General features: G+C 37.2%; 1 protein-coding gene across 3 annotated transcripts in view; it reads right to left on the minus strand.

Moving 5' to 3' along the window:
- The window catches only part of RSPO2 (R-spondin 2), a 138,355-nt gene that overhangs the window by 54,253 nt on the left and 58,320 nt on the right, over positions 1-25,782 (minus strand). For 2 of the 3 annotated variants that reach the window (XM_054590072.1, XM_054590071.1), the window contains exon 2: positions 14,441-14,629. The exons of the other annotated variant lie outside the window; for it this stretch is intronic. In XM_054590072.1, the coding sequence (XP_054446047.1) occupies positions 14,441-14,629 (189 nt within the window). The remainder of the gene's footprint in view (positions 1-14,440; positions 14,630-25,782) is intronic. 3 annotated transcript variants of the gene reach the window in all.

The following is a 25,782-nucleotide window of genomic DNA, read 5'->3' on the forward strand; positions in this document are numbered from 1 at the left end:
GTGCCAATACTGTATTTGGAGCTTAAATGATTCAGAAAAGCTTTAAAATATATAGTTCCTGCAAGCAAAGCAATAATGGAATAGAAAATAGTAATGAAAATGTGAAAGCACTGAATATTAAAATTTTGAAAATTGAGAAAACAAAGCTAGAATGTAGAATTAAAGGCTAAAAAATACACACATTTCATTAAATTATATTATAAATAATGACAGTTTCTAGACCTCAGGTCTTCATATCGTAAATGGCTGCCAGGAAGCAGTTAATTCAACTTCTAAAATGCCACCATATTTACAATTGGAAAACCGACTATGGGCAAAAGTCTATAGTCAAATTATAGCATTGCTCTTTTCGGGGGGGATGGTGGGCACAGAACACTTTCTCACCCTGTAAAAGGTTCATTTGTAGTCTTAAATGCTATGACATATATTTCAACAAAAACAGTGGTCTATTGGTGAAAATACATGACCAGCATGTCCACAAATTGTTGGTTTTCCTGCACTTTTTTTTTAAAGCAAGCAGCCTTTCCTGTTAGCAGAATTATTTCCCAAGAAATAATGATAAACATTCCAAAGATAACACAGAACTAAGGGATGAAAAGAACAAAGAATTTATAGTTAAAAAAGAGGACTATACACTTCATAAATCAATTGTTATCTAGAAAGTCTAATTTTTCTTTAAACATGGCCTGCACCAATAGCTTTTTAGCCAAAGAGCGTTTGGAATTAATTTTACAAGGTGCTTTGCTGACCTTTACTGTTACCTGTAACTCCCTTTCTGCATTTTGTTCCATGCCCCTAAAACCAATTCACAGAATGTGGAATTTCTGAAATACCTATCATTCTCTGTAAAGTCCCTTAGGACTTCTTCAGGCATAAATCCTGCTAAAAGGAAGTTTAATTGTTTGTCCTCAAATTTCAGTAGAATAAAAATCCGATACATTCAAATCATAGAATACTACAACCATGCAAAAGCATGAGCTGAATTATAAGCAATGACTGAGAATAAGCATGAAGACCTATATAGTTAAGTGAAAAAGGCAAGTTGTAGGCTATTTAGAGGATGATACAATAAAACCATATATGCATGTATATGTGTGGATGAAGTAGCTTGACGGAGTTGATTTGGGAAAGGGGTGGTAGAATTTTGAAATCTGTTAAAATTATATATTTCTGAATTACATGAACATTTTATAATTATAATGCGCTTAAGCATTAAAGGCAAAAAGTTATTGCTATATACATTCGTGATCTACTTGAATTTACAGAAAATAAAACTTTATTAACATTCTAAAATAAATTCTTTTGATTTTAAGGCAAGAATTAATAAAGAAACATTATCCCATCACAGATTTTTCTAGATTTGGGGGCATGAATTCACACTCCTTATTTGACAGCAGAACATACTTTAGCCTTCAAATTGCCCAATCATTTAGCCATCTCTTGACAGTATCCTTTGTTTTCATATATTCAATGACACTTTCCTTTCACTCAAATCATAAGGAAAAACACTAAATTATTTTTTATTCAGTACAGCATGTAAACAAAAGCGTTGATTGGTGCCAAGTCCCAACATAATCAGCAGCTCTGCTGACCTTCCTGGTCTCAGTCACTTGCTGCCACAACATAAAAACAATGCCCACAGCCTAGACATTCAGCAGTCTGAACTGATACAACTCAGCTAACCACAGACACCTATGATCTGAAAGCTTTTTAAGTTAGCAACTGCATAAACCATCTACCCTGGCAACCTACATCAGCACATACTGCAGCACCTGAAAACCTTCGTCACCAGCTCCGGTCCATCCACAGCCCTCTGCCCTCTTCGGCCATTTCTCCCCAAACTACCTCTTCTGCTTTGAAGAAAACCACTCTTTGTGGGGCCTCATAGTCCCCCACTTCTCCTTCCTCATTCCAGCCCATAGCTGCTCTGTCCAAAACTTCTGAAACTTGTTATCCTTAAATAATCGAGGTCTTCATCAACTGTTAACTCATTCTAATATAAAAGTCTCATTATAAATAAAAATTCAAAACAATACAGGAGGCTTTAAAAAAAATACAGAAATACCTTCTTTATTTTAATGGCCTACTTTTCAGAAATAGCCACTGTATTACAGTTTAGGAAAATCTCTGTCAATTTTATAAATAAATGAGTTTTAAAATACCAATTGAATCATTTAAGAGGCTGGCAAACCTTAGAAAATTTTATACTGTGTAAGAAAACAGGTATATCAAAGTTTACTAAACATAGATCTTTTCTATAAAAATCTGGGCTCTAAGTCCTTGCTCAGAAATATAATACCCTGATTTAGCCAACTTACATGCTTCTAAATTACATGCCTCCTCAAAAATGCAGTCCATGGAATGAGGACTGCCAATATCGGTTTGAGTAAAATTACCGTCCAAGTGAAAATGCCTCCAAACGCATCCTGACGGGACTGTCATTTGGCAAGAGGGGCTTACTCTGGCCAAGAAAAAAAAATAGGCTTGGTACCCCTTCTGCTGTCCCCCCACAATACCCATACAGGCTCCACTATAACATTTTCAAATTATACTGTAGTGCAGTTCAACGGTTCATTCCAAACATTCTCCAAAAATGTAGCATTGTGCCAGATCCTGAGAACATAAAATCATAATACCCATTCCCTCTCCTGGAGGTGCAAACGCCAAAGAGAGGTAGCCATGTGCACTTAGCAGGCACTGTAGCAGGGCATAGTAGCTATGTGCTGGGTGCATGACAGGCAGGGAAGACAGGTTCGTTCCTGTTCTGCCATTACGGTTGTCTTGATTTTGTTTTCAATCTGTAAATTCCTTGTTTCTAACACAGAGCCGGACACATGGTGGAGTTCTAATGCTTGCCAAGTGAACTCACAAGAGCACTACTTAAAAATTCAATTCCTTTATATTTAAAAACTCATTTGAAGATTGAGATTGCTTACATGTGCACTGTAAATATCTTTACTATAAAAAGAAAAGTTGGTTGGCCAGTTGCCATAAATCTTATTGGAGGACCAGAGTTAAACACCTATTTAGAAATAGAAAACACCTAAACAGAACACAATTATAGTAGAGAATATAAATATTGAAATGTGGCAGGTTATATGTACTATATGGAAGCTGGAACTTGAGCAGATTGTAGAAAGACAGAGGGAGAAGTAGAGTTCTGGCCATAACAACCCCATTTATAGTAAAGCAATGATGAAAATTCACATGGCGTGCAGTGGACCCAAGGAGAGAGGCTTGAATAAACTGGAGGCTATATTGGAGGGGGGAGGTCCTCAGGCTTAGATTGCTGGGGGGGCAGGGGGAGAAATTCACTTCATATGTTACTTAGTTTCAAAAAAGAGAGGTAAAATTATAAAGCATTTGTACTTCCTGTGGTTTTAAGTATTTAAGTAACAATTAGGATTAGTTCAAAGGAAGTTAGGTTCAAGATTAGGGCTTGCTCTGATTATAGTAAGATTCTTGAACCTCAGAGCAACAAGACAAAAGAGCATAGCTGGTTTGTTCCCTCGTTTTGACAGGTAAAGTCACTGGGATCCAGGCATCGTGATGGATAACTAAAGGTTCAGAGGGAAAAGCACTTCAGGGTCTTCAGTCTATTAAAGGAAAGGTACCCAGCAGGCAATGATATAATAATGCAGTACTCTGAAATATGTACAGAGTGAGCTGGGGAGTCCACATTTTTAGGAAATTAAGCTTCCTGGAAGCAGGAAGAGTGAAAGTAAGAAAAATCACTGAGAGCCTCAACGCTCTGTAGCAGGGGCGTCCAACCTGAGGCCCAAGGACGAGGCCCAGGATGGCTATGAATGCAGCCCGACACAAAATCATAAATTTGCTTAAAAACTATATTTTGCCCATCAGTTTTCATTAGTGTTTGTGTATTTAATGTGTGGCCCAAGAAACACTTCTTCCAGTGTGGCCCAGAGACACCACAGTTTGGACACTCCCGCAAAGGATCAAAGTCATGGAAAAAGGAGTTACACAAATCAATAGAACCGACAGCCTGAGTCAGTTATCTCCCCTGCTTTGGCCCCACAGCTCTCTGAGCGCCTGGCACCCTGGCAGAGCTAGTCTTGTTTATCTTTCCAGCAGAACCTGGATGACAAGAACCATCTCTTAATTGAATATCTCAGCATAGCCAATCACACTGTACAAACAAAAAAAATCAAAACCTTGCATTGGAAGCAGAGAGAAATGAAACCTTGTTCAACCCAACTATGAAAAAAAATGGAATTCTATATATTGCAATCATTTATTAGAAACAGGGAAGGAATCAATGAGGTAGAGAGGACTTCCGACACACACCGAGGAGTCCACTTCTGTTATCTCTTGATCACCAGGCTGGCAATTTGACTGCTTACTGTTCCTCAGTTACCCTCAGCTGCCCTTCATTGTCAGACTACCAGTGTCTCCATGTAGAGTAAGGCAGATGCAGACACCCGCTGGGGCATTTAGTCGTTAGATTGCAATTACAAGAATCCAAGAGCATCGAGGCTATCCTGGAAAACTCTAGGTTTCTCTCCTTGGTGTGTGCTAAAATTTGAACAGAAATTAAGCCAGTAGGTTGTTCCAAAAGATATTTGAAATTAGACCTTTAGCAAAAATTTTTTTCACATGGAAAGTACTAGATTGTGCAACTTAATATGAGGTTTTATAAAAATGTTTAAATATTTTTAGATTTCTCTAACAACTTTGAATAATGCTGTTTAACATTCCTTCTCAAAACTTGTGATGGTGTATAAATATCCCAAAGTAAAGTTTTTAAGCTTTATGTTAACAAAATCATGTATTTCTAATATGTACAATTGCAGTAAAACCACCAGAATAGGGACTGATGAAAACTATGACCTAAAATCTAAAACTGTATTCTTTGTAGTAAGCTCTAGTTACACACAGCTCGTTAGTGGCATTGTTATATTTCACCCTAAAGAAGATAAAGGACAGATTCAGAGGTTTCAGAAATCAGTGTTTCATGCTTACAACTAAACTATTTGAGCGATAAGGCAGAAAACCAGCATGACTAAGTTAACAAAAGATGGAGGTAGTAGTCTGTATAACACCCATTGGAATGGGTGTAAGACAAGATTGCCTTATTGGTTAAGCAAGTTAGCATAGGATGAAATCCAACTATGTCAAGTGCAGAGCATGACACTCAGAAGAAGAGCCAAAGGCAGGAAATAAACACTATGTTGAGAAAATAATGGCCTCTCAAAGAGCGCAGTTGTTAGTAGATAGAAGGCTAGAATCTTCATTCACTTCATCTCAGTATCCTCATCTATTTAAAAAAAAAAAAAAAAAAAAAAAAGGTAACATCAGTCCCGACCTCCTGGAGTTGTTGGGCAGATTCAGAGGCTAATAAAGGCAAAGATATTGGCACAATATCTGCTGCAAAATTAGTGATAAAAGGATGGGAGCTATTATGACTGTGAAAATTTACCAATAAGTCTAAGATGGCAGATAGAAGGAAGCTCTAATTATGTGTGTGGGGGGAGTATTTTATACATTATATATATATGTCAAAAGAAGCCATTATCTGTAGTAAATTATCTCTACCCTTGTTTAGGTCATGCAGCTAAACAAACTCAATACAAGAGATACTATCATTTACTGAGTACCTACAAAGAAAGTCATCTACTTCAAGCATTAGACACCAGGACTTAGGAAAAATGACATCTAAATGCAATTTTGACTTTGGGTGTAAGGGTAGAAGTGGGGGTGGAGGAATTACAACTTCTCTGTGCCCTATTCCCTTTACCATCAGGACGGGAACATATCTGACCTACCTATATCAAGTGAACATTCAGAGTAACAAAGTAAAGATAAGAGCAAAAGAATAGGTAAAAGGTACCACATAAAATTTGTATCATTCCCTAGAGCCAAATAAGTCTACCCTTCAACAGATATGTTGTTTGAAATGTGCAGTATTCCTTTCTGAGCATAAGGAAGCTGTTCAGTTTATGAAGTTCACTGAAGATGGTCTATCATAGCCATTAGGAAAGGGGCCACAAGGATAGTAAAATCCTGGCCTTGGTGGTGTTTTTAATCTCCAAATTGCAATTAGGTAGGATGAATGGACTACATCCAGAAATTCATATATTGTTTTTCAGACAGCTATTAACATTCTATCTTATATGCCAAAAATGCCCTTTATTTTAATAAGCTATCATATATACGCTGTCAAAAATAATTTTTCCTCCTGACTCCTTTTAACTTAGTGTTACAGCAGTTTATTAAAATAAAACCCAAAATTCAAATGTATGAAATATGTTGCTGGTAGCTTCACTGTAATATTTGAATGTTTAAAAATTATAGCTTGCCCACCCACACACAAAAAATCTGAAGAAATATTGAATCTTGTATAAAATCATGTGGTCAAATAATGAGGAACTATAAAAAAAAGTTGGCTTCTTTTCTCTTACATTCAAGTGATGCATATTTGAAATCATTCTCAAAACAACCAATATTAAATCTTGGACACATTTGCTGGGAATACAAGGGTAGGTGTTTTAAAAGGGATTTTTTTTCCATTTAAAGAGGGTGAAAGAGGAGGGCAACTACCTCAAAATAAAGTAGGAAAGGAATGTGATAGCAATAAAAAAGTATTAAAAATTATAAACCAAATTAATATCCCTTATGAGATGTTTAATTCCTGCCAGTAGCAGCTCTCTCATCTTGGTTACTCCTTGTGCTTTTCTTTTTTTGGTGGCTTGTTACCCTTTCATATTAGGTGGAACCAGAGCCGTTTAATAAACTTCAGACCTGAGTCTTAGTTGAATTTTTTCAAATGTTGAAAAAGGCAGATCTCTCCACCCAACTAAACGGAAAAGTGTACGTAAGTTAATATATGTCCTGCCCTCCACTCAACCTCCATCCAAGGAAAACAAGAAGAATCTCTTAATCCCTTCACACTCCAAACAGACTAAAGCAGGAATCAGCAAACTTTTCCTGTAAAAGGCCAGATAGTAAATATTTTAGGGTTTGTGGGTCCTACAATCTCTGTCTCAACTACTCAGCTCTGTGGTAGAGGACAAAAGCAGCCACTCACAATGTGTAGGTGATTATGTGTGGCTATTTCCAATAAAACTTTATTAACAAACACTGAAATTTGAAGTTAATATCATTTTTATATGTTGCATAATATTGTTCTTCTTTTGATTTTTTTCCCAACTACTTAGCAACCTAAAATCTATTCTTAGCTCAAGGGCCTCACATAGACGATAGCAGGCCAGATGTCCACTGGTCTTGGTTTGCTGACCCTCAGACTAGACAATGACTGAAACCCATGAGGCACATAGAAAGGAAAAGAAAGGAAATGGTTTCATTTTTAAAACATGACATGGGAGCATTTAAAGTTAGGGAGGCTAAGTGACATTTTATACATACCATCTAGCTATGTGCATATGACAAATATCAAATGAATATGAGGATGCTGGGATTTAATTATCTCAACATAGGAACACTTACTTCAAGACTCCTTATTAGTTGTCAATGGGTCAAAATTTCATCCTATCTTAATAGGTTTTTAATTTCTTGAATATATATCTTATTAACTTGTCAATGAAGGGGGTGGGTATACAAAAAGAAGGGAGCAATTTTAAAAAACAATACATTGGCCAATAAAAAATAACAATAAAAAAACAAAAACAAAACAATGCGTTTGCCCTAAAACCTGCCCAGTGTCAATGCCGAGTCCTTCTCCAGCTCTGTTGTGAAGGTAACTTTGTCGTGTCTCCCCACCGAGCTGCTGTGCCACATTGGCAGCCAACCCACAGGTTTGTCAGTGGACTTCTCAGAAATCTGCCACCGGCTCTGCAAATTCAGATGATACCATAGGATTGCAAGAAGCCAAGGAAAGGGTGTATTTAAAATGAAAGTACTTTAAAAACTAAAGTGTACAATAGATGTCTCACGATCACAACGGGGAAACAGAGTACCAGGTGGCATTTGCTCTTAAAACAGAATGATGCTGTCCAAATTGGTTCTACACCGAAATCAAAGGCTCATGTAAGAGAACCACCAAACCCACAAGAAAATTAAATGTAAACTTGAGAAATAAGATTTCCTCTACTAACTATCAGGACAGGCTCATTTCCCCACTTCGGTTTTGCATTTTATGTTCTCTGTCCAGTGATCTTGTTTCCTTAATCATCCCTCTCTTTCTCCTCAACTGTCTCTTCCCCACTCAAGCCTCCTTCCGTGTGACATGTACACACTAACACCCCTGTTTCCTAAACCAAGAGGCATCATCAACTCCTTTTCAACAAGCTTAGCAGTAAAGGCTGCTCCACGTGTACTCCCTAAAACCACTGCCATCAGGATAGTGCCCCAACAGTAACAACAAAACAACTCTCATCAAGGCTAATGCCTATTGTTTATGTGACTCTGACATCGACCGCTTGCTACCGCTCAAACCATCCTGCTTCTGCTTCTGGGGCAGTATTCCCCGAATTTCTTCCTATTTTCCTGGTAACAGCCATAGCCTGCTCCACAGGCTTTTCTTTGCTTGCTCTTAATGTCAACATTTTTCAGGCTTTAATCCTCAGAACTCTTTTTCCCCAGCTCAGTTGATATTCTCTTCTTCCTGCCAATGATTCTGTTCAGACCTCCCCGGAGGGCTCTGGACCAGTACATCTAACTGCTCACTGGGCCCCCTGCCCAGGGTGTCTCATACCACCCCAATTCCAACATGTCCCCGATCAGCTATCTTCCACACCATGACATTGCTCTCTAGCAAATATGGTCCTTCTTCTGCTTTCTGTACCCAGATAAATTACACTCTCCAGCTCCCTAAACCAGTATCATAAGAGTAATCTTAATTTCACCTTCATCCAACATCCTCCAATTGATTATTAAGTCCTATTGATTTGTCCTCAATATTTCTCCATCTCCACTATATCTACCTTCATTCATTTATTCATTCAACAAACACTATTGAGCACTCACTATGTGTCAGACAATATTCTGCATTTTATGAGTCTGAATAAAACTGATCAAAATCCCTTCCATTTTGAAACTTACATTCTAGTGGGAGAGGTGGATAAAACAGATAAGTAAAATAGACAGTATATTTGTTACTTATTAAGTACTAGGGAAAGAAGGGAAGAAAGGAGTGAAGAAAGAGGGAGGAAAGGAAAGAGGGAGGACTAAAGAAGAGAAGGAAGAAAGGAAATACTGGGATAGGGAAGGTTAAAATTTTAGATAGTTTGGCTGGGGAAGGTCTACTGAAGAGATAGCTGTACTCATTTATTTATTTTTTTTACTTAGATTATTGTTCTTGCTGCCTTCTTGTTGACTCCCTCTAACTCACCTTTCATGCTACCAAAAGAAAAATAATTCCCAAAACCATGACCTTATCATTCTCCTACTTAAAATCCTTCCTTGACTACTTGTCACCTTCAGGTAAGGTGTTTATACTTCCTAAATGCAGCACATGAGGCCTGTCATTATCCAGTCCCCACCACCCTAATTAGCACCATTTCTGGTTATATGATGGAGCTGTCCTCTACCACCTAATCAAAATGGATTACTTGAGTGTGTGATGCTATGACTTCACGTGATTTCCTCCCTTTTTTCTACCTGTATGCTTAATCCTAATCACTCTACAAATGCCCACATCTTCATAAGTGTCATCTCCTTCATTGCTGAAATCTACCCCAAATTTCAGAAAGTGTATGTTACACATTTAGGTAACTTCATCCTTAAAATGGAAATACCATAACCTACTTTGCACTTAATTGGAAAAAAGTGAGAAAAAAGACTTCTAATAGAGTTGGCACAGCATGGAAGCTAAATAACTAGCCGTCTTTACCACATAATACACTGAATTGTTTGTCTTTTCCATTAAGCCAGGCTTTCTCAACATCAACTCTGCTGACATTTTGGGTCCAAAATACTTTACTGAACAAGGCAGTTCTGTGCATTGTAGAATGTTTAGCAGTATCCATGGCTTCTATCCATTAGATATTAGTAGTACCCCTCTGGTTGTAATCACCAAAAATGTCTCCAAACATTATTAAATGTCCCCTAAGGAGCAAAACCACCCCTAGTAGAGAATCACTGCTCTATACCATAAGCAACCTCAAGGCATTAACTAATTATTACTTATTATCATATTTCCAGGTATCTAGTACCAAAGCCAGCACATAGTAGGTATTCAATAAATACATATCAGTAAGAACCATAATTTTGCCTTCTAGCACCATAGGTTAATTATCCCTATTTTTGAAATGTATGTAAATGTATATATTATTTTCATGGCTTTTTTTATTCAACATTATGTTGTAAGATTCATTTGCGTTGTTGCATGTTGCAGCATTTCACTCATTTCTACTGCCATATATTTTTAAATATACAACACTCTTTCAGGTACTCTATTGGACATTTGGGTTGTTTCTGAGTTCTAGCTAATGTGACTAGTGTCATCATGAAAAATCTTTCACATGCATTTTGGTTACAAGTCAGGATAGTAGTTGTGTTAAAAGAGGAGAGAGGGGAGTGACTGGGAAGAGATACAATGAGGGTTCTTAGGGCGCTGCTAACATTCCCCCTTTACCTGAGCAGTGGTTACAAACGTGTGGTCGCTTTTTGATAATTCATTAAACTCTCCATTTATAATCTCTGAACATAAATTTCTGTGGTAAGATGTCTGCTATTAGTGAAGATGTGAATAAGTACAACTTTTCGAGAAGTTCACTCAGCAATATATATCAAAAGTCTTGAAAATATGTATTGTGGCCGCATGTCAAATATATCACACTAAAACTGGAAAAAATGTATTCTGTTTAAAAGTGTATCTTATGAAAATAAATCAGATACATGTGTAAAATTACATATGTTTCTGAGAGAAAGAATCTATATATAAGGATATTCTTTTTAAAAAAGATTTAATTCATTTATTTTTAGAGAGAGGGAAAGGAGGGAGAAAGGGAGAGAAATATCAGTGTGTGAGAGAAACATCAATTGGTTGCCTCTCGCACACCCCCCCGCCCCCCGCCAACCGGTGACCTGGCCTGCAATGAAGCATGTGCCCTGGCTGGGAATTGAACTGGTAACCTTTTGGTTTGCAGGATGGTGCCCAACTCACTGGCCACACCAGTCAGGGCTATAAAGATATCCTTAATATAACTGCTTATAATAGTGAAAATTTAAATGCAAATTTTCAGTAGGTAATTAGCTAAATATATTATGGAATATCCATTCAGGAAAATGTATGCAGCATAAAGACATGAAAAAAAATGTTCCTAATTATTAAGCTAAGACAAGTTTAAAAAAACAGAAAAAATGATACATTTGTAAAAGGAGAAAGACATAAATATGCACAGAAACAAAATGTTGAGCATAGAGGCTAAAATGTTAACTTTTGTTATATTTGGGTAATAGTTTTCTGTTGTTATTTAGTTTTGCCTTTCCTTTTTTAAGGTCTATTACTTTCTAAACTTTCTACAAGGAATATATATAACAATTTTCAAAATTAATTTGTTCATATAAATGAATTTATCAATGAATAAGAAATAAATTATATTAGAAAAACATCACATAATAGTATCAGAAACAATGGCCACTCAACATTCAGTAGTAGTGTGTGTGTGTATATATATATATATGTATATTTTCACAGTATGCCTCAAATTATTATTAAATTTGTTTTTATAAGCAAACATGTTTGAAATTCATGAGCTCCATATAGTTTGGACCAAGAAGTGAACCTCAGCCAACATTTCATAGAGCAAGTCTTCCTGTAGAAGAAAGATACTGCTTTACAATCAGGATCTTGTGCTAGTGATTATGAAACAGAAGAGCAAGTTTCACTTATAGGATATTTTTTAAAGCTACTGTTCCTTGAAGTATAATTTTCTTCTCTACTGTTGAGACATAATCTCTTACGGAAACAAAAAGTGGGTATGATCTCAGATTCTCAGTCTGTAACAGCTTTTCCAGTTTAAATCTGTCTCATCCTCTGAATAGAATACAAAGAAGAAAGTATGACAAAAACATGAATCATTAGTATGAAAGAACCATGGTCATCCAAAGTCATATACTGAGAATTAAGAAATAATGTTCCACTCTCAACCTGATTCACAGAAACCTGTGAATCAACACTTCCTGCTTGTACCAGATAAGTAATGATTTCCTCCAGCTCAGTAAACTGCAGCATTGATTGCATTCACTTGCAATGAGTATAACCATAGCAAACCCATTCTCACACATAGATTATCTTTTCAAGGCTGATTTACATTTCTGCAAAAATGGATCAACTTAGCCTAAATGTGCATGTTAACCCCTACCTGGGAGCATCTCTCTAAGGAAGACCCTATGATACACTATGGGGTATTGTTGAGTGACCATCTACACCTGTTTGCCCAGACAGTTCTGGTTTACACCCCATGTCCCTGCATAATTATTAACAGCAGCCCTTCACACTCCCCAGTGTCCCAGGTTGAGTGACACATTAGATGGTCACCATATTATCCATACACAGCACATATAAGGCTAGTCCTAGAACCTGAGATAAATTCCTAAAGCCATCTACATTCTTATCTCATCTTTCTTGTGCACTAATAGTCTGGAATGAAAACCACACAGAATGGTCATGGACTCAAATGCCCCTCCCTATAAGTGATCTAAAGCAATCTGAGCAGGAATGCATTTTAAGGACCCACCCTCCTATGAAACCCAAAAACTATCAAAGACAAATGACTAGATAGGCAAAATCATATGCCGTAAGGATAAGGTAATGATTTGCAAAAATTAGCCAGTCTATTGATAATTTGTTAGAAGTTGCGACCCTCTAGTTATTAATCCAAAATATTTCATGAAATGGAAATAGATCCAAATTTCCTCTCAGCCTATCTACTTCTATCTGTGCTGATGGCAAAACTCCTTACCCAGTCTCCTTAGCTAGAAACCGTAGGATTAAATTTGATTCTCTCTTCGTTGTCAAATTAGTTACTAAGTCTCATTGACTATTTTTGGTCTCTGGAATTCATTACTCACAAAACTTTCTTCAGAACACTATTTCCTATCTATGGATATTGTTAACAGTAGCCTTAGTCTACTTTCCATTCTTCTTTATTTTCCTCCTTCTGCCAGAATTATCTTAAATAAAGCAATTTCTTTAGTCTACTGCCTCCTCAAAACCCTCAGATAATATCATATTGCTTCAAATGGTACTCAAGAGCTTTATCAATTGCACTCAAACCTCCCTTTCCATCCCCAATTCCAACCACACTTTCCATCACGCACATACTATGCAATGGTTCTCGTCCAGAGATGGCACTGCTCTCCTAGGAGGTGTCTGGAAATGTTTGCTGACATTTTTGCTTGTCACAATGATTTGACAACACTCAAGATGCTTAATGAGGAGGGACTGAGGTCAATAAGACACTTAATGAGTAGGACAAGATGTCTTGCTAAAATGCCAATTGCACCCCAAATGAGACTTCTGCCCTAAACACATTATTTTTACACATTTGTGGTTCCTTCTTTCTAGAATCTACTTGACCTCTTTCCACTAGTTCTGCCTCCTTCCAAAATAATACTGTAGTTGGCTGATATAATTCAAACTCTTCCTATCCAAAGACCTCAACTCATTTCATAGTCATATATACTATGTGTCCATCAGGGATAATTAAATCACTCCCATGACACACCAGTTGCCTGCTAATTAGCACTTAATGTATTAAATCATGATCAAATTTCTTACCCACCTGCCATTTCACTCCATGCTCCCCTTCCCTTTATCTCGTGTGTCCCCTAAAATTTGAACTTAAAGAAAGGGATATTCCTTTGGTATCTCATTGATTTTTTTTAAACTTGAATTTCTACTGTTTACATATTATTCTATGAGTGATTTTTGGATTAAAAGATGAAACACTGTGCCTGAATTCCTATGTATGTATGTAAGAATGCCATTCCTTAATTAGCTTTTCTTTTTGTAGTTGCTAAACTTAGAATACTTTGAAGTAAACTAAATATTTTAGTTACATCTTCTATCAGTAATCATGCTTTACAGAATTCTAAAATGAATGTATTACATTACATATGAGACTAAATAAGGTATTACAAATTAGGTAAGAGAGAGAAAATAAGCTACTGGTACTATGGTAAACTGGAGACAATGTTTCCAGTAAGAAAGTTATTTAAATTTTTTTTTTTTTGGTAAGTGCTGAGTATGCCTTAGAAAAATCTGCCTAATAAGATTGTGTTGAGATGCTTGTTATTAAAAAAAATTAGATAATCTTAAAAAGTGTGTGCAATATTCTTCCATATGAAAGATAAATTTAAAGTGTTGTTATCCCACCCCACTCAATTTTTTAAAGTTTAAGCCTAGATTATTTCTGTAGCATATTAAAGATAGACCCCTTTTTAGTTAAAAATTTCAACTTAGTTTTCCTAAGTGGCATAAACAGTGAAATGAGGTAGAGAAAAGTCAGCTGCTCACGTGCACATCTGTTCATATCTGGGGCTCGGTGTCCATAGTAGCCTGACGGGCAGGAATGCAGGCACTCCCCATACTGGCGCATGCCTTCTCTTCGAAGAAAGAAGAACAACTTCTGTTGACATCGGCTGCACCCATTGTCCTTTGAACAGGACAAGCAACCCTTGCAAATGGGATTTGATACATAACTAGCTGTAAAAGAAAAAAAACACACAAAAAACATACTTCAATATGAATATGATCAGACTTCTAGTCAATGCAACATGTTGTGAAGACAAGTATCTATTATTTTATTTTAATGAAGTAGAAAATCTAAACAAAACGTCCTCTGCCACTCCCAAAAAAAAGTATTAATACACAACCAAATTTAGAAACAAAAAGGAAATTCAGAGCCAGAATTGAGGCTGGAATCTCAAACTGAATGGCCCATGGAGATATTAATCCAGACAGAACTAGACCTCATGGCAGGGTCCTAAATCTAGAACAAGAAATATGCACATAACGAGCTGATACTTGATGGGCTTCCAGTCAAGATGGTGCCATGGGTAAATACAGCTTGCCTCCTTGCACAACCACATCAAAAGTACAACTAAACTACAGAACAACTATCATTTAGAATTATCAGAAATCGAGCTGAATGGAAGTCCTACAACTAGGAAATTTAAAGAAGAAACCACATCAAGACTGGTAGGAGGGGTAGAGATGCAGAACGGCCTGGTGCCACACCAACACGTGAAGAATAAATACCAAGAGGGATATCTCAGGAGTGAGGGTATCATCCCAGCTCCACACCAGGCTCTCCAGCCCAGTGTTCCAGTAACAGGAAGATAAGTCTCTATAACTTCTGACTGTAAAAGCCAGCAGGGATTGAAACTGCAGAAGATAGAACCTGCTAGACTCCCTGGCAGATCCTCTTAAAGGGCCCCTATACAAAATTACTCAGACTCACTTGCTCTGAGCACCAGCACTGGGGCAGCAGCTTGAAAGGCAACAAAGGCATACAAGCAAGAACTGGGTTGTCCAGCATCAGGGCAAGAGCTGGGGGCCAACTTTCTCGAAGTCAGAAATGCCGGCAAAGGCCATTGTTTATTTTCTGAGCCTTCACACCACAGAGCCAGCAGGAAAGGGCCATATCTGAGACTCCATAAACCTCACTCACACTGTTTGCCTTATCTGGTGATTCCCTGAAGCTTTTTCCCAACCAATTTTTACACCCACCCAAGCTGGTTCCAGTGGCTTTTCCATAAAAATGGCTTGTCTTGGCCCATGCTTCAGATTTTCCTAAATTCTCTCAAACAAGCAGCATCTGGCTTCAGCAAGCCCTGGACCTCTCACTATATTGCCCCTTCCCAGCACTAGCAGCAGTCACCCATGGTTCAGAGTTTAACTTTTGCTGGGCAACTCCAAACCCAGCACAAGTAGCAGCCATCTGTAGATTGTTTTGTAGCTTTTGCTGTGTCACTCCAAACAGAACATAGACAGTGGCTGACCTTGAACATGCCAAAAGCAATCAAGGCTCAACTACAAGAGGAGAGTATCCTCAGCCCACACAGTGGCTGTACCTTGAGTACAGCTTAAGTAACAGGGGAGGCTGTACCACTGGACCCTACAGGACACATACTACATTAGGCCACTTTATCAAGCCTGGAAGACATAGCAGTTCTAATAATACATAGAAACAAACCCAAGGGGACTGCCAAAATGAGGAGACAAAGAAACATAGCCCAAATGAAAGAGGAGAACTCCAGAAAAAGAACTAAACAAAATGAAGACAAGCAATCTACTAGATGCAGAGTTCAAAACATTGGTTATAGGGATGCTCAATGAACTTAGTGAGGACCTCAACAGCATAAAAAAGATCCAGTCAGAAATGAAGGTACACTAATTAAAATAAAGAACAACTTACAGAGAATCAACAGTACAGTAGATCATGCCAAGATTCAAATCAGAGATTTGGGATATAAAGAAGCTAAAAACAACCAATTGGAATGGGGAAAAAATCCAAAAATGAAGATAGTGTAAGTAGCCTGTGGGACAAGTTTAAACATACCAACATTCACATCATGGGCATGCCAGGAGGAGAGGAGAGAGTAAGAAATTGGAAATCGATTTCAAAAAATGACAGAAAATTTCAGGAAGTTTGTGAAGGAAATAGACACATGAGTACAGGAAGCACAGAGAGTCCCAAACAAGATGAAGCCAAAGAGGCACACACTAAGACATCAAAATTAAAATGCCAAAAGTTAAGTACAAAGAGAATCTTAACAGCAGCAAGAGAAAAGAAGTTAGTTACTTACAAGGGAGCTCCTATAAGACTGTCAGCTGATTTTTCAGAAGGAACTTTGTAGGCCAAAAGGGATTGGCAAGGAATACTTAAAGTGATGAAAAGCAAGGACCTACAACCAAGATGACTCTACCCAGCAAAGCTATCATTTAAACTTGAAGGACAGATAAAGAGCTTCTCAGACAAGAAAAGGCTAAAGGAGTTCATCACCTCCAAACCAGTATTATATGAAATGTTAAAGGGTCTTCTTGAAGATGAAGAAGAGGAACAACAAAAATATGAACAATAAAATGGCAACAAAACATACCTATCAGCAATTGAATCTAAAAAACAAAATAAACAAACAAGCAGAACATAAACAGAATTATAGATACAAAAGATGTTTTGATGGTTGCCAGAAGGGAGGGGGGTTGGAGGGATAGGTGGAAAGATGGGGTATAGAAGAAAAGCTAAAGGGATTAAGAAGTACAAATTGGTAGTTACAGAATAGTCATGGGATGTAAAGTACGGTATAGGAAATACAGTAGCCAAAGAACATATAAGCATGACCCATGGACTTAGACAATGGTGTAGGGATTGCCTGATTTGCGGGGGTGGGGGTGTGCTAGGCAGAGGGGGACAAAGAGGGAAAAATTGGGACAACTGTAATATCATAAATAATAAAAGATAATTTAAAAAAAAGAGTTGATGCTTGGCTCTATTTATGTAGAGTGGAGTCATGAGGGCTGTTTGTCCATGTAACAAGCACTAGAAGCCCCCACTCCAATTGGCCAGAGAGGAAGATTCCAACCCTGGATGAAGGCATTAAGGAGATGAGCAGGGAAGCAAGAAAACATAAGCCATTAGAAATAAGCACCCCACACCTGTAAGACATCCAGGAGTGGGATCCAAGCCTAAATTATTGATGTAGTATAGAGTCGCCAAGTCAAGAGGTTAACACTAAAACTTGTCCAAATCAAAGAATATACATCAAGAAAAAAAATCTGAAACTGCCCTAATTTTTTTTTTCAATCTTGAGACCTGAACTTCCATGGAAAACTACCTTAACACCAGATTGAACAAGTCATGTGTACAGACCAACTGCTGTGAGGAAGTCATCAGTCTCAGTTCAGAGGCAGAGATTTCACACCTAAAGAATCAGAAATAACAGAACAGTCTAAAAGATACTTTTAAATGACAATCTTTAGGATATTTGAAAAGATAAATAAGAACTAGAAATCACATGAGAAGGGCAATACCATATAAATAACATGCAAAAATTGGAAAATAAATGAATATTCTAAAACTGAGAAGTTGAATGATAGATTAGAAGGGAGGGAGTTTACTGGAAAACAGGTTTAAAGAACTGGAGCACAAAACAATATAAAAATGAAAATGTGACAAGGATAAGAAGCATGAAAGAAAAAAAAACGAAAAGTTTCCAATACATGAGTATCAGGTGTCACAGAATCAAATAAAGACAATGAGGAAGACATAATATTCCAAGTGATCATTCATGGCTAATTAGTTTCCTGGATAATGTCTCCTCCTACAGACTTACTTCCAACTCTCACTCTTGTCAGTTCCACTAATCTTACAACTGAGAGCTCCTTATGGCAACCCAGCTGCCACCCACCTTTCTCTACTTCACTCTGCATTCTCTTGTTGGGTCAGTTTTCCTGTTTTTATACTTATAGCATTTGTTACACCTTACTCTGATAAGATACTGTATTTTGGTGTTTTGTCATGTATAATGCACCATGTTTTAGTGCTACCCATGTAAAATATACATCGTTATTTTTCCCTCCAAAATTTTGGCAAAAAAGTGCACATTATACATGGCAAAATATGGTAATTATGACTTACAGAGCATTTTCACATAGCTGACTGAAAATAACCCTATACTATTTACAATTTCCCCAGCTGCCTTCTGAAGAGACTTTATTCTAATATTGCTATGGTGTTCTGAGGGGGATGCAAGGAGCAAACATGTAAATTTCAAAAACTGGGATACAGCTCAACTTCTCTGTATAAGAACGGGGTAAAAACTGGGAATAGGAGTGGGTGCAGAAATCTGAGAGGACAGAGCTGGGAATATTCAGTGGCCGTATGATGGATGAAATGGCTTTGGCAGATGAGGTTGACTGAGGAGAACCCAACTCATTTTTTATTTAAAAAAAATTTTTTTAAATCTTCACTCGAAAATATGTTTACTGATTTTATTTTTTTGTTTTGGTTTCATTGTTACTGTATTTTTCCCATTACCATTTAGTCCTCATATACTCCCCGACCCCTAGCAATTACCACAGTGTTGTTCATGTCCATGAGTCCTTTTTTTCTTTTTGATTTTAGAGAGAGAAAAGAAGGGAGGGAGGGAGAGAAACACTGATGTGAGAAAGGAACATCAATCAGTTGCCTCCTGTACATGCCCCAATCAGGGATTGAACCCACAACCTAGGTATGTACCCTGACAGGGGATAGAACCCGCAACTGTTCAGTGTACAGGACTACACTCCAACCAGCTAAGGTACCTCTCCAGGTCAAACCCAACTAATTTTAATTTTCAGGGTTGTCTAAGAACAGAACCCACCTTAAGCACAAAGACCTTGTTGGCATGATAGTTGAAAAGGCAATATCAAGATTATTCAAATGCCAAACTTAGCTTCATCAGTAAAAAGAGAACTTGGAAGATTTACGTACACAGCAGCACTGTGTAAGGAGAAATCTCTCTGTACCACAGTCATCATAAACTAAGGCTGAAGCTATACTTACTCTCAGTTCAAAGCTAAACAAAATGCTCTTTATCGCCATAAATCACACTCCAAAGTAAAAAATATGGAGAAAAGAGAATTATGGAACTAAGAGAATCAACATAAATTAAAGGCTTTTTGTTTTGTTCTGTTTTTACATATCAGATGCTAACTTTCATCTTGACCACAAAGACTTCAGAGTCAACAAATTGTTCTCCATGTTTTTTAAAGGTATTCTTAAAATCATCAAAAGCATTGCCTTATTTACATGAACCTTGACTGGCTTCATGAAAATGAATTAGGGAATACTTACTTCAGTATATCTCTTAGATATCTTTATAACCCTACGTGAGGAATTCTCTTAAACAAAAGTGATGTGAGCCACACCCAAGCTAAGTGCTCTCTCTCCCTTTCCTCCAATCTTCTTTAGTCATTAATAGTGCTCCTCAATGCTGAAGGGCAAGGGCACGTAAAATTTTTGCAATTTGAAGCTTCATGTCCCAAATGTCAAATAGACTTTTCAGTTTCATTAACCATTGTCCAGTGTCTACTATCCTAGTAGCCTCTATGTGGTAGATCAAGAGCTTCACAATTTAACAAAAGCTTCTTCATCCATATGGTGACTACCATCAGGCAAGAATCCACCTTTTCTTAACTTGACTAAAGTAATTTATTTTGTCAGGATCTTAATAAGTCAAATGGCTCTGCCTTTTGCTTTGAGATTTAATTCAAGTGTGCAGGTGAATAAACAGACCTTAATTCTCAGCTCTGATGACCATGTTTATTTGCTCTCTTGGTAAGCTTCAACTTTTCCTTCCCTAAAACCTGCTGAGACTCAGAGCCTCATCATTCCAACCAAAACACTTTTCTAAAACTAGACCCACCCAAAATTGTAAAGAAGAAATATATCACTTAAAACATGAAAAATCCTCAAAAATATGTTAGTGGTATAAACACAAATCCATACATATCTCCAAAGGAATATGCCGATATAGAAAACAAGACAAGTTTGAGGCAGAAACCAGGTAACAATACCCATATCACTAACAAGTATATCAAGAGAGACAAACAGCATAAGTAGAACTCTTTGCCTTGATTCTAATTATCTGATTTGTGCTCCTTTAAATAGCAAAGTTTTTTTTTTAAATGAATCTTGGTATTCTAAGTTTGACCCTTTGTTAAATCAAGTTTAGTTATTCACATTTTATCCCATAGAGCATTTTGCGTAGGTGTTGAATGCCCATCTGTTCCTAATATACTCCTAACACTTTTTAAAAGGGCTCCCCTGTTTCTGGAGTCAGCCCTGGCCAAGCAAGAAGAAATCTAAATTCCTTCTAAGTGAAGGCATCCATTCCTGACAAGAGGTACAGATTTCTAATTTTGAACATAATGGTACTGAACAATGGGCTCTTGGAATTTTATCCTCACTCTATATTTGCTGATTAAATAATGTTACAAATTCAACAGATTTTTTTTTAAATTAATCATTACTAAGAACTTAGTTGATCAAGCTGATCATAAAATTGTTAACTTTTGCCTGCCCAATTCCAAATCCAAGATGTATGTAAAAACAGAAACCCTCTCTCTGGCACCAATAACATGTCAGATCTTATACAAATCAAGATGGGCATAGGTCCTCTCACCAGAACTTGGCAACATTAGGGTAAAAAGAAACAAAAACAAAAACACCTCTTGTAATCACGTGCACTACCACACTCAAATGCAACTAAACAATCAAGGTCATGAATTGAGTCACACAAGATTTGACCAAAATAAGAAATGCTGATCTTAGAATACTTAACTTAGTTTCATATTACATTGTAAGTATTTATAGAAAATATCACCATAAAACATGTAATCTGATGTTTGATACAAAGACAAATTTTAACACTCTAGATGTTCACTATTCTAATCATCATGCCCTAGACAGAAAATAAATGTTAACATTAACAATGTTAATAAAGCTTAGGCAGATACACATTTCTACAAGTCCATTAAAGTTTTAGAGGGCTAAATTAACATGAGTTTAATCTTGAAAAAGTTTTGAACATGATAATAAAGGGCAAAAGTACCAAAAATTCCAAAATTTCAGGACCTTTCTAATTAAACCATATTTTCTCAATCTCTTTTTACCTTTTGTCATAAATTATTCAACAGATAATATTTTAGGTCAAAAGCTAACAAAACTAACTTCTCAAATTACTAGCTTTGAGAAATCAGTATTAATTGGCTGCTTAAAAATGATATTATTTGGTAATAATAGTATTTTACCCACTGATAATACATTATTTAGGAATGAAAGACCAAATATATCCTTATCTCTAGATGTATTCCTTGGGAAAATATTTTTTAAAGTTCCCCCCAATATGAAAATTATCTCTAGACATGAATATTCTAAATGATAACAGGATTAAAGGTCATTGATCAGATGATTTTGCTTCTCCTACAAAAACTCAAATAAACCTCCTAGGAGATTTTAAAATATGAAGGAAGTACTAATATCTTCAAACACAAAACATGAAGAAAACTGTAATAATTACAAACTTCTAATTACTCTCCAGTGCCAGCACCATTTGAGCCATAATCTTCATAGACTGGCACCTGCGAAGTACATTTACCATCACGATTAACTATGGCCATAGTGTGGTTCACTGGACAGGATATTTTTCACACAGAGTTGGTTAAGTTAAAGTCTGACTTAACTAAGTTGTCCCTGGGAAACCCAGAATACTCAATAACTGTAGGTCAAAGAAAGATGATGAACCAAGATATGGTTGCAAAATAAATGTGGATGGAGTCTTAGATGGATCTGTTTGAGGGCACAACAGATCTATCAAGAACATGAAAAACACATTTTGCTTTTCACTTGACAAGTCACAGACATCATTAACATTCAAGACAGGCTGCCGAATGGGAGGAGGTTGTATGCACGGTGCCAGGCCGACACTGGCACTACCAAGGGGAACACTTTGTAAAGTATATGATTGTCTAACCTCCATGCTGTACACCCAAAACCAACACAAAATAATATGGAATGTAAACTGTAATTGAAAAATACAATTCCAAATTTGTTCAAGGTAAAAATCTCAAAAAGGGAAAAACTGGTGGAGAGCAAAAGCATGTACCAAAGCAAAGGATCGCTACTGTCGTCAGAGGAAAAACAACTTTGGTTCAACACATTTTATCTTGAGACAGAGTAGTATTCCTTCACCATATTTCACCCCAACGTAGGCAGCTGAAACAGATGGGGCTGCACATCTGGTGGTGGGAGCCACATGTTTCCCAAACGAGCTTCTGAGCGCACATCAATTGCAATGCGAGGTACTCCCATGCCCTCTGTCAGCCTCCCTCAGGTCTGATCCTCAGGGCTCGGCAGCGCGGAGAAGCTGCGGGGAGCTGGGATCAGCCCTGTGACTGCCAGTTCTATGCACTGCTCAAGAGCCAGTCCTAGCCCAGCTTATGCCAGAGTGAGAGGCTCGGGGAGAACTTCAGAATTCAAATAAATTAAATGGGATTTAGAAATTCTTCAGGAACACATTTCCAAAGCAGCCACTCATACCCAACTCAAGTAGAAAGACAAGACACACATACAGAAAAGTAGCCATGTGTAGACCTGGTAGAAAAAGTAAAATCATGAGTCCTCCATTTAGCACATAAAATTCCCTAAATGAAGGATTTTTCCTAGTTAACACTCATTTTGGAAGCCAAGCCCTGTAAGGCTTATTCCTTTCTCCCCTTCTACAAACTCTTTGACACAGAAATAAATCGTAATATTTATTCCTACATTAGATGTTAATTCTGACAGGTAACGGGGGTGGGAGCGGGAATGTACAATTAAAGATCAGAACATTCTCATCACAAAACTAAGCTATTAAAGCAGGCAAAACAGAGCACCAGAAACATGAGCTCTCCAACTTCTACAGCTACTAACACCAATAGCATGAATTGGTTGATGAAGTCAGAAAAAAAATATATAAGATGGTTTGAGACTGCTCAATTTCCCAAAGATATACAAGTAGGATGTTTTGAAATAAGGGAAAAGCCATATCTTATGTTGTATAAAATAAGCCACCTGTTTAAATCTGTGAAAGAGAAAAAAATTTTACTCCATAAAACTAACTCCAAAAGACAAGCAAGCTTACAGTTAGAACACGTGCAATGCTGTGAGCCGTAGCTAGAAGCTGTCGTGTTGTACAGACGACTCACACCAAGTGTCAGCCCGGGCTTTCCCAATACACTTAGAAGGCCCTGTGGAAATGTTGACAAACTGTTGGTGCTAATGGTAACTCCAACATGAGCAAATCTAAATATATATGTTTATGAAGATTATGAAACCACCACTTTCACATGGTTCCATGTTTACACAAGGAGATCATCCAATTATTTAAATATAAAAAACAAACTGCTCACAAACAGAGCCAGATTGTTATTTCATAAAATACTTAAATATTTCTTATACTTACACTGTTTCAAAATAGTTATGCGTACTTCCCAAATACTGTGTAACGTAAGTGCCGTAGTATCTGATCTAGCCAATTGCGTGTAGGAAAAAAATCTCCCCTTCCTGCCTATTCAAAGGTTAAATTATTTTTTAAAAGGGAAGAGAAATAGGATGGGGTCTATCCAGCATATATTCCCATTGTAGACAAGCAGTTTGACTACCACTCATATACCACCTGCTTCCTAGAACAGAAATTAGTTTGCCAACTCCTGCTTATTCCACTATTTTCATTTTATTGTTTCATTTTAAAACAATAAATGAAAAGGAAACTGGATGGCTTATTTGGTGTCATAAACACAGCCCTCAAGACGAATCAGTGTCACAACTAACCAGATTAAAGGCTCCATGTGTTTTAGATGTGGGAACTTCCATGGGTCACACCACTGTGTTTTAAAATTGAGAAACAGAACTCTGCTCGCTACTGTCCTAGAGAAAGGTTTCTTCAAACAAAGATAATAAAATGTTTTCTAAGTTGTTTTAATGGAAAACACAATAACAAGCCCTTAGGGGTGACAAACAATATTACACAAGAATGATTCGGGAATAGACTCTGATGTAAAAAAAAAAAAAAAGTGAAAGCTCTATCATATTCAGGTTATGTCACTGTAGGTAAAAATATCACATACATTTATGAAAATCAGAATGACTCACTACTAAATCCCCAGACCTTCACAGGACTTGGTTCTCAACAATTCTAAGTAAGCTGTCTGCATTTAACATTTATAAACAGTTTGTCATAGCATGTTTTGTTGATTTGCTAACTTCACAGCAATCCACACCTTCGACCTAGTTTGAAACCTAGCTTCTTAACTACTCTTATTCTAAGAAACTTCTGTATACTCAGAAGAAGAAATAAATGAAAAAGAGAAAGGTAAAAAGGAGGGGGCAGGGAGGAAATAAAATGAACTTTGGGGAACATGCTCTATGACAAGTTGCAGGCTACCTGCTCTCATACTTTTTGAAAGTAGTGTAATGTTTATTTCTCGTCATGTCTGTTTATTCAAATAAATAAACAGATCAGAGAATTTAAGAGACCTTCCCAAGGTCACACGGTTTATTGGTGACAAATTTGAATCCAGCTCCAACTTCTGATTTCAAAAGTCATGCTACTTCTCCATTAGGAAATATATGTATGGTTCCTTGGGGGCGGGGGCGGAATGCATTACGCCATGATTAAACTGCGAGAATTTCTTTCATTAGGCTGTACCCTCGTAACTTGCTCACTGCCCCTTTGTTCTGTTTTAGCTACACCAAAAAGAATCACAGTTTCTTTTGGTGATTAGTCACTAAGAGTACTATACTAATTCTTTCCTAACGTAACTAGGACTACATTAAGTCTCATAAACCAACAAAATTAAGATGGTGTCTACAAAAGCACCTCAGAATAAAACAGCTGATACATTTTTAAAAAAGGATAATGGGGGAAACTGAGTTACAGGTTTCTTGCAGTAGAGGTTAAAGGGAAGGCTTCTGAATCATAAATGGAAAGTCTTTAACTATTTGGGCATACAGCAAAAAGCCAGCACTTTGTAAATAAGGATCTCCACTTGACAAGTTCAAAGTAAAAAAAAAAAAAAAAATCACCCTCAAACCATGCAATTTCCTGCAAATGGGCCACTCTGCTCTCTGTCTTTGAAGACGGATCCTGTCCTGGCCAAAGGGCCTTTGAAGTAGCACAGCAAGCGCACCTATATAATTAGAAAGGCTGGGTAAGCCTTCACATGACCAAAACTAGATTTTAAAGATGCACAGAAGGAAGGAGGTATGGACTGATGGACTGACACAAAGAAAAGAAACCTCTGTCTGGGGCCGATTGGAGAGCAATTTGCCA

Source organism: Pteronotus mesoamericanus, unplaced genomic scaffold (assembly GCF_021234165.1).
Source record: "Pteronotus mesoamericanus isolate MK-2021 breed Mesoamerican mustached bat unplaced genomic scaffold, CSHL_Meso_final scaffold_174, whole genome shotgun sequence".
Taxonomy (NCBI): domain Eukaryota; kingdom Metazoa; phylum Chordata; class Mammalia; order Chiroptera; family Mormoopidae; genus Pteronotus; species Pteronotus mesoamericanus.